At 38.9% G+C, this 17944-nt stretch overlaps 1 protein-coding gene across 4 annotated transcripts in view; it reads right to left on the bottom strand.

The window, feature by feature from the left end:
* The window catches only part of LOC119478046 (splicing factor SWAP), a 72012-nt gene that overhangs the window by 52345 nt on the left and 1723 nt on the right, over positions 1–17944 (bottom strand). For 3 of the 4 annotated variants that reach the window (XM_037752439.1, XM_037752438.1, XM_037752437.1), the window contains exons 2-7: positions 14621–14784; positions 8659–8793; positions 5501–5577; positions 2200–2425; positions 1884–1984; positions 247–397 (exon numbers count right to left, since the gene is read on the bottom strand). In XM_037752439.1, coding sequence (XP_037608367.1) covers positions 247–397; positions 1884–1984; positions 2200–2425; positions 5501–5577; positions 8659–8793; positions 14621–14784 — 854 coding nt within the window. Of the gene's footprint in view, positions 1–246; positions 398–1883; positions 1985–2199; positions 2426–5500; positions 5578–8658; positions 8794–14620; positions 14785–15189; positions 16065–17944 lie in introns of those variants that run through there. The other variant, XM_037752440.1, reaches the window with a different exon arrangement.

The following is a 17944-nucleotide window of genomic DNA, read 5'->3' on the forward strand; positions in this document are numbered from 1 at the left end:
CAAGCAGAAAACGGTCCTAAAAGGAGGAAGTCAATGCCAGTTTTCTGTGGTCGGCAGTACTCTGAGGAAAAAATGAATTTTTAATAGCTGAAGATAAAGAAGAGCCACCTTACTTGGCTGTGAGAAAAACAGACGGAGATTATAAAGTAAAGACAGAGCAAAATAAAGTATACCAAACCCATCATGTGATGGAAACTATAAGAGTCTTTTGTTCTAAAATAAAAAAAAAAGAAAATCTATACTCACGGTCAGCAGAGTACTGCGCTGGTGTGCTGGCTGGAACTGGGTCTGTCACTTCCTCTGGCTTGGCCACTACTGTTGCTGTGCCATTCCTTTCCTGTCGGCATTTTCGTACAAGTGCTGCCAGAGGATGGTCTGGGTCCATTACTTTTAGAGGCTGCAGATGAAAAAAAAAAGGCCAGTTTGGTAAAACAAAAAAACAGTCCATCACACCATTGTGTTATTTTTTTTGTAAAGGAAAACATAAGAGATCACAAAACTTGAGATCATGCCACATGCATATTACAGGAGACGGAACCATTTTACAGCAATAATATCATATATGCATTAAATATTCAAAGCTCTCTGAAGTCAGAAACCGTGAAATGCCGTGCAATATTAAAAGCACGACATACAGAATTTAATAGTTAACCCCATAAAATATGAACTATGAATCCTTAGTAGGAAATTAGAGTAGCTGATTTGAAAAGGAAAAGCTCTCTTGATGGGAGGCAACTGTCGGACAGCTTGTTATTAAAAAGGAGCTCATTATGTTCCTTTAAAACGACATGCTTCCATGCTTCCTCTTGCTGCTCTGTCAAAGACTAATGGCTGTCCTGACAATGCACATGAAAGTACTAACAAAGAACTGTAACAGCATGAAGGCAGGGGAACCAGAATATACTGTAGTTATTAGAGAATGCAGTCATCAGACATGAGCAGAACTGACAACATGGGTATGTAATTTACATGGCAGGCAGCGGTCTCCTACCAGTTAGAATTGCAGCATACATTCGCAACATTATAATACAGTTTGATTCCAAGGCCTTCACACACGAATAAACAACACGGAGATGCGAAATACTCGTCAGCTAATAATCGCATCAAAACTATACCGACAGCAATGTGAATTGGCGACAGTTAAAACACTTTTTCAGTAAAAGATTTGAATAGGTTTGCGCAGGCAGAGAACACCAGGATCCTCTTGACCCAGAGCAGCATCTGGCAGTCCGTCTGATGTAAATTGTTGTATAGCCTAAGCAACTTATAAGCTATTTTAGTTTCCTTTTAGTGAAATGATCTGAGTGAATCTTCCTCTTGTAAACAGTTATGCATTGTAAGCTATATGTCTAGGGCTTTTATTGTGGAAGGTAAGAACGGAAGGAGACGATCTGGTCTGCGCTGCCTTTTTCAAGGTTTATACTGTACGTTTTGAATAAGTGTGGTCTGCACAACGTGATTGTTTGACGCATTTATTCGCGGTGCAAAGCTCAGAAAAGTCAGCCTTGTTCCAAAAAAAATATTGTTTTTTCACAGTAAAATATTCACGTTCTGTGTGAAAAACAACAGGTGATATATTGACATGCGAATTCATCGCACAAAAAAAATACTGCCGGTGTGTAAAGACCTTTAGATGAGCAGCCTATGGTCACTGTCCTAATGAAAACCATTATCCTACTTCTTAAGCTACATAAGTAACATAAAATACTTGTTTAAACTCCTGAAAAATCGCCTGAAAATTGCTCGAAGACATAAACTGGGCTGTTTTTTTTTATTCATTAAAATGTGATGTTGTGGTGATGCATGGTTTTCACTGGTCAAGTAGCAACTGTATCCAACAGGTAAAGCTCCACACTGGGTGGCCTGCATTCTGTTTACATTACCTTCACCAGCTCCTCCAGGCGAGAGCACCTTTTAGGGGCAAACAAGCTGGGATGGAGGTAACTGCCATCCCCATCCTCGTCTGAATCATCAGAGTTGGATTCTACAGCAAGAAAAGCAAAACAAAGAAAATGTGATGAACATATGTAAGTAAAAAATGTTATAACTAATGCAGAGTGTTGAAGGTTCTTTTTGCATTCTAATGTTCTGTTTGATTGCCTATGTTTTACTGATATTGCTGCATTAATTACAGCACATGACACTGTGTGTGTGAGGACATGACATGTATGGATTCAGCGCCTGCTTTTTATAACTCACCCTGCGATTGCTCTTGCTTCTTGGCGGAGACGAGGTTGTATCGACCTTCCTTCATGGCCCGCAGGATGTGTTTGTAATAAGGGTTCAGGTAGTGGTCAAAACGAAGAAAGTCAAACTGGGAGTTGCTGGACTGCTTAGCTTTCAGGACTATCTCAAACTGAGCCCCCTGCTGAGACACAAAGTTAGCTGTCCTCTCAATGATGTTATGGGTCTTGATGGTCGCCGGCTACACAAAAAAAAAAGACAAGAAATGAGCATTAATGTTTTAAACTGAATATATTTAATGCAGGCAATGATTCCATGACCACGTTTTTAATGTGCAAAAACAGGAACAATTTATTGTAGAAGCACTCTTGGAGCTCAAGTAAAAATTGTGAAAAAAAAGGGAATTAATGTGACATAACAGGAATAAAATGGAATTATAGTGGTTATTTGCTTGGGTTGTATTTACCATGTTATATCCAGATAGAAACAAACCTTTCACCATATCATAAAACAGACATAATCCTTTTCATTTGCCAAATAAATCCATTAATTATTTGTCAAATACATACAGTGTGTAATGTTTAAAATGACTAATATTAAGAAATAATAAAAAAAGAAATCTTTTACAATAAAGAATGAATGAACGGTGTACTTTGCTTTAGGCTACAATCTGCCTGTTAACTGAAATATCATATATTCACTCCAGTAATGTAATCAAAACTGACATGGAAGCATGTAGTCCTCTGGCTCAGACAGTCCAGTAGTGTTGGCAGAAGTGTGTGGGCTGCATATGTGATGGGAGAATGCACTGTGCATGCAGAAGGTTATAATTTGAATTCCTATTTGATGGGATGTTAATGAGTGTGCTGCTGAATGCAGTGTGTGGTTACATTTCAATTAAATGGACATACGTTTAACCAAAACCTAAAAACTAGTGTGGCTTTTTTTACGTGCATTTCCCCACCCAAATACATTCACTATTAAAATCTAAGATTTTTATATTGAAATTGTGTAAAATTCCCCGAGCCTTTTCCGGAAATGTATCTACCCCTTTGCAACTCAATCAACTCATAAGAGTGACTGAACCTGACAGCTGCACATAACTAATTAGGATGCAATGCGCAGTTTATGAATGGCTTCTCCATACCAAGGACACAAGCCAATTTGGCTCCGAGGCATTTTCATGCTAGGCAGTCTTATGTGTTATTTTGATGACATTAATTCCTAAAGTACACATGGGTTGGAAATCAGTGAAACCAGAAATGATCAATTATACATTCATTATTGTCCCTCTTGTTTGCTTTTAATGATTAATCATTGTCATTACCTAGAAAAGTGCAGCAATCTCCAAAACAACGCAACATATCTCATCAAGATGAAAGTCATAATAAATACAACCTTTCAGGACGCCGGCCAAAAAAGATGCCAGTGGCCAACACTAACGGAACATTATTGTGTTCTGAGCTGCCAAGGACTTCCTGACATACAAGGGCCTTTAGCACTCCGATTTACGGACCTAGCCATTAGGTAAAAAGGGGACGTGTGTAATACTTGTTTTATCTTGACGTGATGTACTGTGCACAAAGGAAAGCATCCTCTGCCACGCCTATAACTGAGCAACAGCGTTTGCCAAAGACCCCAAAGCAAAACATAACTAACGTGTGACGATCATAAAGCATGCCAGCGCCCTGAAAGTATAACGAACAGGTTACAGCCATTTGTTATCTCACGTACGCGACAGAAAAGAGAGTAATCTTGGCACCATCAACTGAGGTGCATGCCCATTAATTGCGGCGTCCTTTCCAATCTAGTCTGGGACCTTTGTTGCTCATCATCCCCCTCTTGTCACATACTGTATTGCCTGTTGTGTCTATCTATCTAGTAAAGGTGAATGCTGTTAGAATAATCTTAGCTTAATAGAAAAACATATCGACAATAAACAATATCTGCAATGTATACTGGTTAGTTAGTGGTCTGAAACAGCAATACTGGAATTTCTAACTTCGATACATTACCTTGAAAAATATTGATATTCGATACCACGGGGGAAAAATTTACATTGAGGGCATACATTTTTAATTTTTAACTAAAAGATAAATAGTGGTGTGTGTGTGTGTGTGTCAACTCGCTGTCGGAGAAAAGAGAGCAGAGAGCGCAACTGGTACATTGTGTATCGATACTGTGGAACATGAGTATCGAAACTGTTTCAAATATTCAGTATCAATACTTCAATATTTTTGAGAAAACACTAGTCTGAAAGGCCAAAGACCTTTGACGCAAGTCATTCCCTTGCTCCCTTCCCACGCTGCCTGTCATTCTATGCGATAACTATCAAATATCAAAATGAAAAAAGGAATAATGACAGAGACACTACACTGAAATGTATTCAGAGAGAATGATATTCCCTCATAATCTAGGGAGTAGATACACTAATATTATATGCATATCATGTACAGCAGCTATGTTGTGTTCTGTATGTATGCACTAGGGTGTTTTGTACCCGGCATGCTATATTGAATATGCACATGGCATCATTAAAGCTTAAAGTCTGTCTTCTCATGCATAAGAAAGTAGCAGCTAAAGGCGGTCACTGAGGGTTCCGGTTGCGGACCGGCCTGCTCCTGAGAGAACATTGTCCGACACAAAAACACCAGATAGAACAAAGTAACATGCATTTGTAATTTTTTCAAATCTATTATTTATTGCCATGTTATTATCATTGGATGTTACGTCAATGTGACGCAAAGCCTAGATGTATATTTCTACATACAGCGAATATGTGCTGTTTTGTAGCAGAGGTGTGGTAACATCCTAAAAATGAATACGCTTTTATGACAGTCTAAGAAAATGATAAATCTCTTAAATTTAACGGAAAAGGATACCTTTAATCAAACGTCACGTTTTTGATCCAACATCTAAACCGATCAGCTCTTAGATCAGGGAAAAGCCAGCCGCTTTCCTTCAATCCCTGAAGTTTTGCAGTAAGTGGAGAGCGATTATAGTGCCTGGCTCCAACTACTGCAGCCGCCTTGATCTTGTGAGGTTATCGTTGCCTACGTTTGCACGACGTCAGAGCAAGACGGCATCAAGTCGAACAGAACCGGCATGCACTGCGTGCGCGGTGATTGATTCTGCGCAGGCCCCGGCTAATCTAAAACGAGCCTTAATAGTTGATTTGGGAGTGCTCACAAGTCAAGCCAATAAGAGAATGGTTCCTGTTATAGTCCCTACAGCACATATGCATGTTTATATGTTGTGTATAAGAGCACAATAGGGGCATCAACATCAGTAAGCCAGCTGGATATTTAACACTCACCAGTTCCACATCAGGAGGGATAGTGAGCCCCGGGGGAGCAACGAACGGTTCCTCGTTCTCTTCAGGCTCTGCCTCTTCTATGCATGCGAAGAGACATTAGGACCGAAAGAAGGAGATTTACTCTCGTTAGTCATTTGTAACAAAAAGTAAATACACCCTGCTGAATATATATATATATATATACACTCAGTTAAGATTAATATTAAAAGTGTTTGAACCCCAAGCCCTCCACCATTCCATCCATTATGCAAATATATCGCAGTAAAATACTACACTCTTCATCTTCTAGACTTTACCTTCATCTGCACTTGATAAAAATGCACAGGTCAGGTGGAAACTAGATTAACATTTTTTTAATGTTGTACTGTGGAGAGCTTGCAGAGTAATAAAGGAGACAAGCCCCTTAATTCAAGACATCAAGTCTATGGGGAAAAAAAAAAAAAAGCTAGCCTTGCCACCATTCGTACGGATTTCACTCGGCTTGTCGTGTAAGGTGTGCCATGGGTACAGTTTTGAAATCAGCTTTTGGCAGTGGCCTGAAAGCCACACAGCGTCCATGTGTTCACTCCATCTCATGTCCCATCTCAACTCCAATTTTAGTGACAATATAATGGCCTTTCCAAACAGTGCCCCAATTTTTAAAAGAAGCCATGCTCTTAATCATCACTTCAGTTATATAACAGGATTATCATCATGCTTGACAAGCCTGTATTTGGCTGCTAATTCTGGCATGTTATGTGAAACTCAATGGTTATCACATATTGCGAACTAACCCATCAAAGCGGATGTGCTCTTGCACAGCTTTTTAAAAGGCAGTCCAACACCATTCGCATTCACCCTGTGACCACGCGCCACAGACTGTTTCTCTATTCAAAGCTACAGTAAGGTACACATTGACTCAGCGGCTCCATACAGGGAGTAAAGAAAGCACTCGGCTGAATAGGACAGCCAGTAATAAGAAGAAATATGTGGAATTCAGGTATTTCAGTGAAGGTGAAGTGGGTGCATTCACATAAATTCAGCTATGCTGCACATTCAAATCAAGTTCCTCTTTTTTTTTTTTAATTATTGGGTGTATTGTGAAATGATGGTGACAATTAGTGTGGAGTTTTACAAGAAGGTTAACAATAAAACCCATTTTTGCCATTTTTAGACAGACAACAGATAATGAATTATACCGCAATTAACCTTCTGCTTTATTTGGCTTTCACTCAGGAGGTAATACGTGACAATTATTTGATTGATATTGCGATTGTGTCTCCATATCTGCCAGCCCAAGCGCTCCCTTCGAGGCTACAAAATTTGCATTGTGATGGGGGACTTTTTCATGATTTTGTATTTTGTGATAATGTCAAAGACTTTAAAGGAGGGAGGCGAAACGGGACGACAAACTATCGCAGGGATTCGACTGAAACCAGCTCAAAATGTTAACGGCCAGTGTGACATGACCCTTATTGACTTATTCCCTAAGGCCAAATTCTACTGGCATCTGGAGTTTTGGCAGATGTAGTCATACTCTGGACTCAGCTCTACAATCTCCCCAGAGAGAGGCTTAACTGTCAGGTCACTTGCTGGGGAAAAAGTGCTTCCAGCTATCTCTGCATCAAATATTTAAAGTTGTGTGTGTGTGTGTGTGTGTGTGTGTGTGTGTGTGTGTGTGTGTGTGTGTGTGTGTGTGTGAAGTCAGATATGGATGGATGACGAACAAAGCTGACGCTGGTGTTCACAGGTGATTAGCAGTCTAAATGTCAAACCTCCTACCACTCGTGTATAGAAAATATTTTTATGCTACAAGCAGGGCCTCAATAGAAGAAGGGCGTTCACAAAGAGTTATCATAAACTTTAGCATCTTCTCTAATATTGAATTAAATATAAATATGTCCGACACGTTCATCGTGTGCTCTGCGAGAATATATTTAACTACAGCGGCCCCCCTGGAGGGTGTGTATCTGCAGATGGACGCATGGATTAGAATAGTAAATAAAAAAGAAAAAAAAAAAGGAAGAAGAAATGGATTAGACAGACCTGCTGTGTTCTTCACAGCAGAATGCAGCAGACAAAAAAATTCAAAAGTCAAGCAGCTAAAAACAAAGACATGGCACAGATCCCACCACGTGTCAAGGACAGAAGGGGTATATCAAAGATCCCAGGTTCTCAAGCATGTGCGTTTCCCTGAATAGAGTAAGGTGATTACTTTGAATAACCAATAACTTTAATTTAAAAAAGCACCATTCTGCAAGGTCCTGTCCTTTTGCCGTGTTAGCATTGGTCCTACACAAAGTGTGTATGTATTTGTGAGTGTGTCCAACTGACCAACCAACTCCATGTTTATGTCCGAAATCATTCACTACTCCCAACTCACTATTCTATATAGAGGACTATACTGTATATCGAGCTAATTGGCAAAATTAAAAAAATCACTTTTGCACACTACATTTTCTTTATTTACTTAATTACTTTATTGCTGTCACACAATTAAAATGTGCCAGATCAACATATGCTGGTAGACCATCCATAATAAATACCTACATATATTTTTGTGATAAACACATATGTAAGCTATTTTGTTGTGTTGTCTCTTAGTGAAATGCTAATGAGTGAATATAAGTTCCCCCTTGGTAAGCAGTGATGCAGCGTATATGTCTTGGGCTTTTATTGTGAAAGGTAAGAGTTAACGGCGGTTGTGAATGTGGGGCAATAAGCATATTTAATAAGCATGTTTTCCAAAACGAATAAGTACTTTGTGGCTGTTTGTGTTGTGATGCGCTGCTCTGCTCACATAGATTATTTTCGCGCATTATTTATAGATTTGTCTCAATCGCGCTGCTCTCTTTCCTCTCGTCCGTTCGCCATTTTTCCTTCAGTGCAATGCATGATGGTATATAGTGCTCGGTTAGTGACCATCGTTGTCCACTACTTTTCACGATGCATTGTGGGATACTTTCAGTCCACTATATAGGATACAATAATTCTCACTGTACATTCGGACAGCACTACAAAATGGCAAACTCTAGTGTAGTCCGCTATATAGTGAGTAATCTTAACTTAAACTTTATTAGAAGTAGTCATTGATTCTGGACATCATGCCATTACGTATCTGACAGTGACTTAACTATCTGACTGATTAGTCAAGTTTGTGAGTGATGTGTTTTTCTCACCAGCTTCCCTGTTAGCAGCATCCTCCTCCTCAGTGGGCTGCGAGGGGTCATAGTAGTCGGCGCTGTATTTGAAGGCCACTGCGTTGTAGGTGCCTTCATCAGCCAGAGCCTCGCTCAGACGCTTGTACTCCTCCTCTGTGGGAAAACAAGAAAAACACACAACGGAGAAATATTTACTACAATGTTGATGATCGTTTTAAAATCAGATTGCAGAAACTGATCGTGGTTTTCTATTTCGACGTAGCTCTGGATAACTTATAACATCCACCTATTAGGAATACTGCATCCATTCTAATAATTAGCTTGGTACCAAAATGTTTGATGACATTCTTAAAGCGTTTTCAAACCTATAGTTTGTCTGCTTTGGGCCTGAATCAGTGGATGAGTTGGGAGCATTTCCCCTCCTTGGTTTGGGTATCTTTTCATACAGAAAAAGAAAAAAACAAGCATTGCTAAAGGCCACACAGGAAGAAGGTCCCGAAGAAGGTCGCATCTGCCCAAATATCAAGGAAGCAACCTACTGCGTTTCTACTTGCTAGTCCGGGTCAGAACTCAATTCATTCCGGCTAGCCGCTAGCAACTGTTGATTTCACTCATTCGCATACCAGTATCCATGTTACACGCTGATGCCTTTGAGAGCCATTGATACTTGACAAAACAGGGTCTATGTAGAAAAAAATGGGTTTATACTTTCCAGAGTAAGCTATTTTGCTGTTGTGACCAAAACACAGATATTCTATAATTATTGACATTTATATAATTTGGTTTACAGTAATTACCTCTCATAATAACTGATGATAGTTATTATAGAGTAATAATAGTAATGAGTCTACTCTAAATTATGGCAAGTCCTCGTACAAGCACACTGATCAATAGAGAATACAGAACGAGAATTACTTACTGGTTGCTAGACAAATATGCACGGTTATTTCGCCCCAGACATTAAGCCTTTTCTATTGATATTCATGGCGAACTACATGTTATGAAAGAAGCAAGGGCAAAATTGCCACTAAAAATATCAATATTTCTAATGCTTTCCTCCTGCTGTCCCTTCAGTGGACAGATGGGTAATAGCCTAAGTGAATGGGGTCAGGCCTCCAAATTCAAGGGCAAACTAGCCTGGGGGATGAACCTTCTGCAGTGAGTGTGTGCGAGTGGTGTGTGCGACACAAATCATTAGCTGACTCATTCTGTCGTGTCAGTTTGGGCATAAGACGCCATATTTCACATAAAACGGTGGCTTATCAATTCAATTACAGTCATTAAGTCTGTCTTTCGGAAGGGTGCTTTGTCATCAAAACAGCCTGTTTCATTATAATGTAAAACGACTGAGATGCAAGTATCCAAGAGTTGAAAGCCATTTCCATAGAAATGGCAGCTGTTGAGCTCAGAGTCAAAGCCGGTCCTTTTTAAAAGAGATAAAAAGCTGCCTTAGAAGGGGATGCAACTCTGTTGAAAATTCATCCTGGGAAAAAAAATCAAGATTTTGGAAGCCGAGATTGAAGTATTGTGAGAGTTTCCGCTTTTCTGTCTGCACAGACAGGCTTGTCATATTGGTGTTAGTCTTAGATTAAATCTTTTCGGGACATTATTTCAAACACTGAATGCCTGAGGAGAGAATGAACTTTTTAACTTTAAAAGTAGAGCCAGACATCAGTAATAAAGGCATAAAGAAACACCACAGAGTGTCAAAGATTTGGGAGCACTTTGATTTGATTTAGGCCATGCTATATAGCTTGCCCTTTAACCGTGGCTACCACACACTTAATTAAAGGGCAAGTCCATCTGCGTTCTGTTCCGTTTTTTTTCAAATGGAAACGTCTACTCAGCCGTTGCAAACAACCGTGACGCAGGTTACCAAAGTAAGCTAATTGAAACAAAATCAAATAGATTATGAATAATGTGAACGCTGGTAATAGCGGAGTCAAATTTGGAAATAACTGAAAGGGCTAGTTTGGATTTTTTTGTCATGGGGTTGTATGTATACTCCCGTGTTCTGCGAGGTAAAATTACTGCTTTTGTGAATGTAGTATGGTGGCTTTGAAGAGAGCAATATAATAGCTCTAGTTCCCCTTAGGAAATGGCTGTCTGACGGCGAGGTAAAGCGGCTGTTTTGTTCCAAAAACTTATTTTAGCTACCTAAAAAAAGATCAATCAGTTTATTTTTTTTATCAGTTTAAGTGTACGTTATATTCAGAATATTTTCACTGCTTTATCTTGCCACCAGACGGCCCTTTCTGACGGGGGCACTGAAGCCATTATATTGCTGTCTTCAATGCTACCAGGCTAGACTCCATTCACAAAAACACAAATTTTACCTTGCAGAACACGGGAGTTGCTGGTCTACTGCTGCATCGATCGGTTAGTTTGTTTGTGTTATTGTATGACTTTCAGATCCAAACTAACGTGGCGTCCACACAGCAGTACATTGCTTAGTTTCTATGCTGGGACTCCTGTCTGCTTCTCCAAACTGGGAGTGTTCCAACTGCCATCTAAATTACTGTATGTAACATTAATACACTGACTATAAGGATGTACAGTATATATACTGTATACTGTATATAACGTTTTCCTACGTCAGGTCACGTAGGAAAACGTTTTTAGAAAAGTTACAAGGGTTAGGAGTGTTTCACAGGGTTCCTACATATTTTCCATTTCAAGCTACTTTTGCAGACTCAAATTTCCAGTCTTCTCGGTAGAATTTTCAGACCATATTTGACTTTGTGACTTGGGGAGGATGCTGTCACAAGATATTACACAAAGTTTGCATCCAGCTTTCTTTTGCCATTTGGAATTGTTAACCAACCAGGCTTTGTATTTGGGATTGTCAAGCCAGCCCTCGGAAAACTTGCTGTTACCGATTGTAGCCTCTCAGTTCACAGTCCTACGTGGAAGGTTGGATGACGTTCCACTGTCAAACATCTTGCACTTGGGGCAAAGCTGTTCTGCAGGCTGTGTCCAGGCCCAGCACATGTACCTCTGCCGCTCTAGGCAAAAAACAATTATGCTGCCCCTCTATTAGCAACAGGGACAGACTGGGACTTTGAGATAGGTAGGGCGTGAACCGAAAAATTTTGGGCAGTAATTTTAACACTAATACAGTTTTTGTGGTATAAAGAGAATCTGAAGATGCTGAGGAACCTTCAAGACACTTCATAGTGGATGACACCTCAGTTTGTATAAACACGTCGCCACTGCACTGAATCAAAACAACACCGGCCAGGCAAGATGAGATGAGCTGGAACACTTGTCACAGTTAGTCACGTGTTCACGATGTAAATGACTGAGCCAAGCAGATTTCAGTTGTTGGCCCCCATTTCGCTGCCAAAGTGCTGCCCTAGGCCATTGCCTAGTTCGCCTAAGGCAGCTCTGCGTAGGAGTGAACGTTGACGCCCGGGCCACACAGCGCGCTTCAGGCTCGCCTGACGGCAGCGTCACGTCGTGGCCGCGTCATGCCCACCTAGGGTGTTCACACTAGACGCGAGTTACCCACGTCTCGGGAGCGTCTCGGAGCTACCTGTCAGCTGTGTTTTTGCTGTTGCTGACAGCCCTTTCTTTCTACATAGAGTTTGCCTTTTAATGGCCATTTAACTTCATAATAAATGTGATTTATATTTATTTAAGACAAAAAAGGGTAAGAACTGTGTGGTAATTTGTAAATATTATTAAAAACAAGCAAATAAATTCATACATAAATATTAATATATAGCCCATATAAATCCCTCTTTTCTGTCAGTGAAGAGGGATTTATATATATATAAATCCCTCTTCACTGACAGTGAGGAGGGATTTCTATGGGCTATATATATATATATATATAAATCCCTCTTCATTGACAGTGAAGAGGGATTTCTGTGGGCTATATATTAATACAAAAAAATAAATAAATACATTAGTAGTAAGAGAGAGCCTACAGCAATCCCTCTTCACTTTGACTGGCACAGTTTTAAACAACATTTCCAGGGGGTTTCGGCTTCCTGTTCTACAGCATTCCAGGTTGCGGCTTTTATCGAAAACGACTTAATTTACATCTGGGGCGGGACAGCAATTTACATTATAAATGCTGATGTTCCGACATCTCAGGCAACTTGGAGCTTTTCACCACCTTGTTGCTGAACTGCGCCTTGATGGAGAAAAACACCTGAAGTATTTCAGAATGATAAATATAAGTAAAGTGGGGTTTTTTTATTATTATAAAACAAAGCAAAATAAACAGTTTCGTTATTTGTTAACCTTTAGAAAACGAAAATTATTATTAAATATCTTTAAAAAAATTAAATAACACCTCTAAAAGAAAGAACAATAAAGTTACGTGGTGTTTGTTGAGAGAGAGAGAGAGAGAGAGAGAGAGGGAGAGGGAGAGAGAGAGAGAGAGAGAGAGAGCGCATCGGAAAAATACTGCCCATCACCTGATGTTCTTATAACCTATTAACCCAGTCTATTATATTTATAGCATATGTAGGGTTTCTGCTATGACTACTACAGTGTTTACAAAATTAAAAGCCTGTACTATATTAACTTGATGGAAATCTGCAAGTACACCACTGCTTTATTTAGAGTATTTCAGAATAAAAGCATTGTGTTAATGAATGAATGATTCTGTGCACTAAAAACGCTAGAGGCCTTTTATTTTGAAATCTAGATAGGAAGTGTAAAATATTGATGGTCAGTGACATATTCTACAGATGTCTAGACATGGAAACTGTAGTAATCTTGCTGGTATGATGTTCATATACTGTCAATAGATCACCTTCACCGTCTGTTGCTGCTGGGAGACGCAGCCGAGAGGTAAGCGGCTGGCGTGAAAAATAGGCGAGCCTTCTATTCTATAAAATAGACGCACGTCTGACGTGCGTCTGACGCACGTCTGACGTGCGTCTCATGCGGGCAGTGTGTCCACTCTAACCTGTTAACATGGATGCCGAAATAAAAAACAACACGCGACGTTGCCGTCACGCGAGCATGAAGCGCGCTGTGTGCTCCAGGCTTTAGTCGCATGCCACTGCCTACTTCTTGCCTTGCTTTCGACGACATCAAGCTCACTTTGGCCCGTACTCTCTCACACAGTGGTAAACATTTTGGCTGCACTGGCCATGAAAAACACTCTGCTGCTTGTATGATCAATTTACTTTTAGAAATTCAGAATTTTATATTTTAGAAAAACAGAATAGGGGCAATAATCTGGAAACAGAAATATTTTTCCATACTCTCCTTTTCATTTTCCATGCTTATCCAGACCTGGAAATTACTAAAAATCAAATTCCATACATACATTACATACTGCTTTGGGACCCTGGTTTCAAATGGGGATTAATATCTGCCGGTGGAACAAAAGCATCAAGCCAATTTGAAGAGTAGCAACATAAGCCAATGTTTACTATAATAGCAATTTAAAAAGCCTTTCGACACATTCTTGTAGGTTATTTTTTAACCTTCCCTTCTGTTTATTCAAATTGTTAATAAATAGTAAGAATAAATATGTTTATAAGAGTATATGTACACATACTTTTGTACTGTACACACTTCACAGCAATGGTGCATTTTAAAAAGACATGACCTACTTAATTTCTGTCACATTTACTTATTGATCTACCTTTGAATTTCTCATTTTTGTAATACAAGTTACATAGCCATAGCAAGTTGTTAATGAAGTTATCTCACGTCTTGTTTGAAATACAGGCAATGTGTTTACGGTTGGTCAGGACTTTGCTGTGGCTCATTACCCCGTCACGTCATGAGATGAATGGGGTGAAAGATCGTAATGACTGATGATTGATGGGCCCACAAAACATTCCAACAGGATTACTACATCGTCTGCCGGCTGGCTGCCTTCATTATGTGTGAACAACCATGACTAATTTGGGCAATGAAAGCAGATATATTCTTCAGTATCGTCCAGCAGGACTCACTAAGAGCAGATTCCCATTAAGATGTGAAGTGTCAGAACTAACACCCTGCTCACCTTGTCTGGCCTCCTCTTCCAGCAGGTCACTGTGCAGAGCCAGGTACCTCTCCTCGTCGCACAGCGCCTCGATCCTGGCCTCCTCCTCGGACAGCTTGTAGGATGTATTCCATGACCCGCTGTCATACTCTGAGAGGTCATGTAAGTGACCGCGCCCATCGTATCTGTTGGATGATAACAAGGGTTAGAGAGAGGGAAGTCGACAAAGCCTTTAATACACAATATGGACCTACTTACCAAGGGGAGGGGGACCTAAAACCCAAAATTTACATCAAAAATATACTAGTATACTTGTAATATACTTAAAGTGTGAATTTCTCAAAATACAGACACAATAATGCACTACTTATAGTGCTCTTAAGATACCTAGCAAGCTCTGCTGCTATTTCCTTCTTGGACAAAACTTACAAACCAACAACCCTACATCAAAAGAAAAGAAAATCAAAAGAGAAACAAACAAAGCAACTCGCCTCTTACCTTACAGGGTTCAATTCCCCCCTGTAAAACTCATCATTACGTCTACATCTGCAAAGAGAGTTACATTCACACAAACCCGAGCACATAAATACCTATCCGCAAGAACCCAAATGGACGACATTTTCCAGGGTTCGTCCCTCTACGCCACTTCTCAGTTGTCGTTTTCTTCACGAAGACAAAGAAATGGGGTGCTGCGGGTGGCATTCGGGGTTTGGCAGGACCCCTTAGCCTACCTTGCTGGGGAAGAAACTGGGTTATGTGATAAAGACACACATACAATGGCTGTACAAATGAAACACAAGTTGGGCCACTGCAGATCAAGGTGATTCAAAAGAATAAATGCACTACTTTAAGGTAAGAGTTGAATTACGTCTGCTGCATGGAGGTGGCAATAAAACATTACCCCATCGCCTGTAGCAACATTTGTGGAGAGGCTGAAAACACCGTTAAACCTTTTATTAGTTAGTCATACCCCACTGTTTCGCATTATGATATTTTGAATCACCTTAACTGCTGCAACTTTCGTCTTGGTTAGAATTTGCTCTGGCCTCGTGGACATCAGCACCACATAATAAAAAACCCAGGTCATTTGCTTTGTGTACAAAACTCCATTTGGGAAAAGGACAGAAAGAAGGAAACATCTTTTGTGTCATACTCCATTTTGACTGCAATTTTATTCTACTATAAAGCATGCCTGGACTAAAAGTTTCCAGAGGAAATTCTCCCAACATGCCAAGATGCAAAGCCCACCTAAAAGCTAACATTCGTAGTATTAAAGGTTATGAAATTGTTACTATAGTTGTTTTTGTCTCTAAAATACACACCATTGTCAGTTTAGGACAGGGGTCGTCAACCTTTACTATCAAAAGAGCCATTTTCGATTTCGAGAATAAAGTCATATTACCAGAATAAAGTAATAACTTTACGAGAAAAAAGTAATAATTTTAAAGTCATAACTTTACGAGAAAAAAAGTTGTAATATTACCAGAATGAAGTCATAACTTTACGAGAAAAAAAGAAAATAACTTGTAAAATTACTACTACTATACTACTATACATATATATAGTAACATTATGACTTTATTCTCAAAATCTCAGATTTATTTCATAACCCTCAATGTGGCCTTAATACTCCGTCATACCGTCGTACCATAGACCTACAACAATGATAAATAAAAATGAAAATGTAAACAAAGAAAACAGTTATTCATTTCATTTTTAAAAATCCACAGAGAGCCACATGTGGCTCCGGAGCCGCAGGTTGCAGACTCCTGGTTTAGGAAGTATGCAGCACAAACTAATGCAGTCAAATAAAAAACAGCTCTGCAACATCTTTATGAAGTTTACAATTATTCTTTTTTTGTTTAAAGTGTTTTACAGTACCTAAACATTTGTATTAATGTTGCATTACACTGCATTAGTTTTAGCCGACGAATAAATTGGCAACTGAGTGTATAATGCAGGGGTCTGCAACCTGCGGCTCCGGGGCCACAATAGTCGTAATATTAGTATAGTAGTATAGTAGTAGTAATTTTACAAGTTATTTTCTTTTTTTCTCGTAAAGTTATGACTTTATTCTCGTAAAGTTATGACTTCATTCTGGTAATATTATGACTTTATTTCTCGTAAAGTTATGACTTCATTCTGGTAATATTATGACTTTTTTTCTCGTAAAGTTATGACTTCATTCTGGTAATATGACTTTTTTTCTCATAAAGTTATGACTTCATTCTGGTAATATTATGACTTTTTTTCTCGTAAAGTTATGACTTCATTCTGGTAATATTACGACTTTTTTTCTCGTAAAGCTATGACTTTATTCTGGTAATATTACGACTTTTTTTCTCGTAAAGTTATGACTTCATTCTGGTAATATTACGACTTTTTTTCTCGTAAAGCTATGACTTTATTCTGGTAATATTACGACTTTTTTTCTCGTAATGTTATGACTTTATTCTGGTAATATTACGACTTTTTTTCTCATAAAGTTATGACTTTTTTCTCGTAAAGTTATGACTTCATTCTGGTAATATTATGACTTTATTTCTCGTAAAGTTATGACTTTATTCTGGTAATATTACGACTTTTTTTCTCGTAAAGTTATGACTTTTTTCTCGTAAAGTTATGACTTTATTCTAGTAAAGTTATGACTTTATTCTGGTAATATTACGACTTTTTTTCTCGTAATGTTATGACTTTATTCTGGTAATATGACTTTATTCTCGAAATCTCAGATTTGTTTCCCCTCAATGCCCCTTTACCTCACTACAAATGTTTTGCTGCTCCAGACAGATTATTTTTTGGGGGTTTTCTTTGCTTAAAATGTCTCTTTTGATAGTAAAGGTTGCTGACTCCTGGTTTAGGAAGTATGCAGCACAAACTAATGCAGTCAAATAAAAAACAGCTCTGCAACATCTTTATGAAGTTTACAATTATTCTGTTTTTGTTTAAAGTGTTTTACAGTACCTAAACATTTGTATTAATGTTGCATTACACTGCATTAGTTTTAGCCGACGAATAAATTGGCAACTGAGTGTATAATGCAGGGGTCTGCAACCTGCGGCTCCGGGGCCACAATAGTCGTAATATTAGTATAGTAGTATAGTAGTAGTAATTTTACAAGTTATTTTCTTTTTTCTTGTAAAGCTACGACTTTATTCTGGTAATATTACGACTTTTTTTCTCGTAAAGTTACGACTTTTTTCTCGTAAAGTTATGACTTCATTCTGGTAATATTCCGACTTTTTTTCTCGTAATGTTATGACTTTATTCTGGTAATATTATGACTTTTTTTCTCGTAAAGTTATGACTTTATTCTGGTAATATTATGACTTTTTTTCTCATAAT

Source organism: Sebastes umbrosus, chromosome 19, assembly GCF_015220745.1.
Source record: "Sebastes umbrosus isolate fSebUmb1 chromosome 19, fSebUmb1.pri, whole genome shotgun sequence".
Lineage (NCBI taxonomy): Eukaryota > Metazoa > Chordata > Actinopteri > Perciformes > Sebastidae > Sebastes > Sebastes umbrosus.